Source organism: Triticum dicoccoides, chromosome 5A, assembly GCF_002162155.2.
Source record: "Triticum dicoccoides isolate Atlit2015 ecotype Zavitan chromosome 5A, WEW_v2.0, whole genome shotgun sequence".
Taxonomy (NCBI): Eukaryota; Viridiplantae; Streptophyta; class Magnoliopsida; order Poales; family Poaceae; genus Triticum; species Triticum dicoccoides.
In genome coordinates, this window is record NC_041388.1 from 274,897,134 (window position 1) to 274,899,790 (window position 2,657).

Consider the following 2,657-nt stretch of genomic DNA (forward strand, 5'->3'; position numbering starts at 1 on the left):
TGGAAGCATTAATTACTTCTTCTACCTTGGGATGCTTCATGTCGTGATGTGCACGAACAAACTATTTGGACCCTACTGTGCATACCATGTGAGTGAAGCCAACTGCGCTTCACATCTTCAACAAACAACAATATCTGCAACTGCGAGCACAAAGGCACTCCTCAAACATGTCTTGTGGAGATAAGCCTGAACTAACTGAACTTTGTGGTTCAGAAAACCTCAACCAGTTTTTGTCTAGATGACCAATGAATAGAAATGGAGGTGCTATGCAATGCATGAACATGTGTTCCAACTCCCAACTGGGTGTGTGCGATGCGGAGGCATTATCCGAAACAACATGTGTCACAAGCAATCAACTTTCTTCTCAATTTCCCAATTTTCAGAAAATTACAGAAGCAGAGACACTGTTTATGAATCATCAAAGTAGAAAAACACTAGACAGTTATGGCACATAATGATCATGTCCATAGGGACTCTTTCTTAAGGCACGCCTCCTGCAGCAGCAGCGTGCTCATCAGATCATTCTGCATGACGAGGCTGCTATACGCCTTGTCATCATCATCCATCTGCATTTGCTGCTGCTGCTGCACCTGGCGCTGCTGAAGCTCTTGCAGATGAAATGCAGACGCCGGGGACGGGTGGTTGATGCGCTGGAGGATCTCGGCCTGCGCGACGGCGAGCTGCACCTGGAGCTGGGAGACCTGCTGCTGGAGGTAGGAGATGGCGCCGGCACATCCGTAGACGGGGTCCCGCATCCGCGCGGTGGCCTCGTACACCAGGCTGCTCACGGCATCGGCCCGCTGCGCCGCAGGGAGCTCCTGTAGCATCTTGCTCACGTTGCTGGCGCCGAAGACCCGGTGCACGGTGGCGAACCGGTGCGGGTCCTCTGGCGGGAAGTAAGGCGCGAACACGCAGTCCCTGGCACACCGCCGCCGCAGGAGCTTGCATGACGCGCACGGTGTGGCGCTGCTCCCGGTCTGAGCCCCGGCCATGGCAGTGCTTGCTTTCCTATTTGCTACGGGGCTTTAGAGGAGAGAAGAGAAGATAGAGCAATGGAAGGAGATGGTTGCAAAGGGGGAGGGTGATGGGTGCAGAGCTTGGCCTTTTTATAGAAGAAGCATCCAGCCAGGAAGGAAGATGGAGGCTAAGCTAGGTGTCAATGAGGGAGGTTGGCTGCTAAGTCCATGCACACCCTCGTTAATCAGGACAAACAAACAAGGATGATAAACTAGTTTAGTGATGGTTTTGCGCTAATTAATGAGCTCTGTCATGTTGCTTGCTGGATCACATTCATCTAGCGTAGAATAGGTGTAGAGCCATGTACTTACTGGTACTGCGTGCAGTGTGTGTAAAGGCTTTCTGCCTTGTTTGTCTGTATTTAGCAGCAAAGGTTGATTATTAGCTAGTAATCTATCTATGCATCCTCCAATGGTCGTCATGATCTGGCAATTCTGCTTACCATTCACTTCACGCGGCACCGCCGGCCACACTTAGCTGGCTGTAGAGTCTGGATCAATATTTGACCCTGCATGCATGCACGTTCAGAGTTGACCTTCCATTAGATGAAACACACACTATGACACTGGAGATTTCATTAGCATTGCCGGTCTGATCCGTCTGACGCACGCTGTTAACATGTACTTGTTTAATCAACCTAGCTAGCTTCCCCGCAAAAATGAGGTGAAGATCGAAGACTTAGCACCAACATGCATTAATTAGAGAGGAAGCAGTGTTACTAGCTAGAGCTAGCCTAGAGGTGAATAATTATCAAGTCGGCAAGGGAAATGGCGGGGCTCGACGTGAGGATGTCTGTTTCACTCTTCTCTACAAATTGGTGAGGTACTACTACTAGCTTCAATTCAATCTTCAATGCTAATCAACTACAGTACTAGCACTACTAATCAAATACAGTGAGAAAACAACAGATACCAGTATTTGTCTATCCCATACGCATATTAAATAGATCATGCCAAGACCAGGAGAAAACCTGACACGTATGAACGCCCGGCCCTAGAACAGTGCTGCTACATCATCATCATGCGGACAGGGAGAGATTGGGGATTTGTCCTGCACTAGAACGGCACTGCTACATCATCGTATGGAAGCATTTCTATAATATACATGTCAATAATAGCATTGGTAGCTAGAGACAAGTATCCGCAATGTCTGATGCTAGTCATGAGGTACGTACGTGCACCCATGCGGCCATGTCCAACGCATTAAGGCCTCGTACCAACTTGTGATGCAGACTGTGCAACCACACCCTATACCTCTAGCTAACCCGGTTGTGTTTCCAGTGTGGATGACAGGACAAATTCATGCTGGAGCTACACTACAAGATGCATAGTTTGCCTAGAAGGATTATTGCTGCCTCAAAGAAGAGAAACAAGAAGCATAGTATACTATCTGTATCATATACTATCAGCATGTACAAAAGTCTTGCCTCTCATGCATCGATTTTCATCTGTCGAGAGAAAAAAGAAGGCATATTCTTTCTCTGTGTTCTCGTGTACTGCAGTCTGCAGCGTCCTCCTTTGTGAGTGCATGGAAAAAGGAGTACTACAAAGTACCGAGTCCTGACCCAGGAAGGAGGCAGGATTTCTAAAGTTGTTGCGATGCGTGCATGCACATGCACGTTGCTATCAAAACTCAAGAAA

At 48.1% G+C, this 2,657-nt stretch overlaps 1 protein-coding gene across 1 annotated transcript; it reads right to left on the bottom strand.

Moving 5' to 3' along the window:
* Positions 1 to 342: 342 nt before the first annotated feature.
* LOC119297207 (LOB domain-containing protein 12-like) lies at positions 343 to 1,146 on the bottom strand. The gene has a single exon (XM_037575083.1). The coding sequence runs from the start codon at positions 990 to 992 to the stop codon at positions 459 to 461; it is 534 nt and encodes a 177-aa protein (XP_037430980.1). The 5' UTR covers positions 993 to 1,146; the 3' UTR covers positions 343 to 458.
* Positions 1,147 to 2,657: the final 1,511 nt, after the last annotated feature.

Coding starts and splice junctions, on each gene's coding strand:
- LOC119297207 (XM_037575083.1), bottom strand. CDS start 992: ATGGCCGGGGCTCAGACCGGGAGCAGCGCCACACCGTGCGCGTCATGC.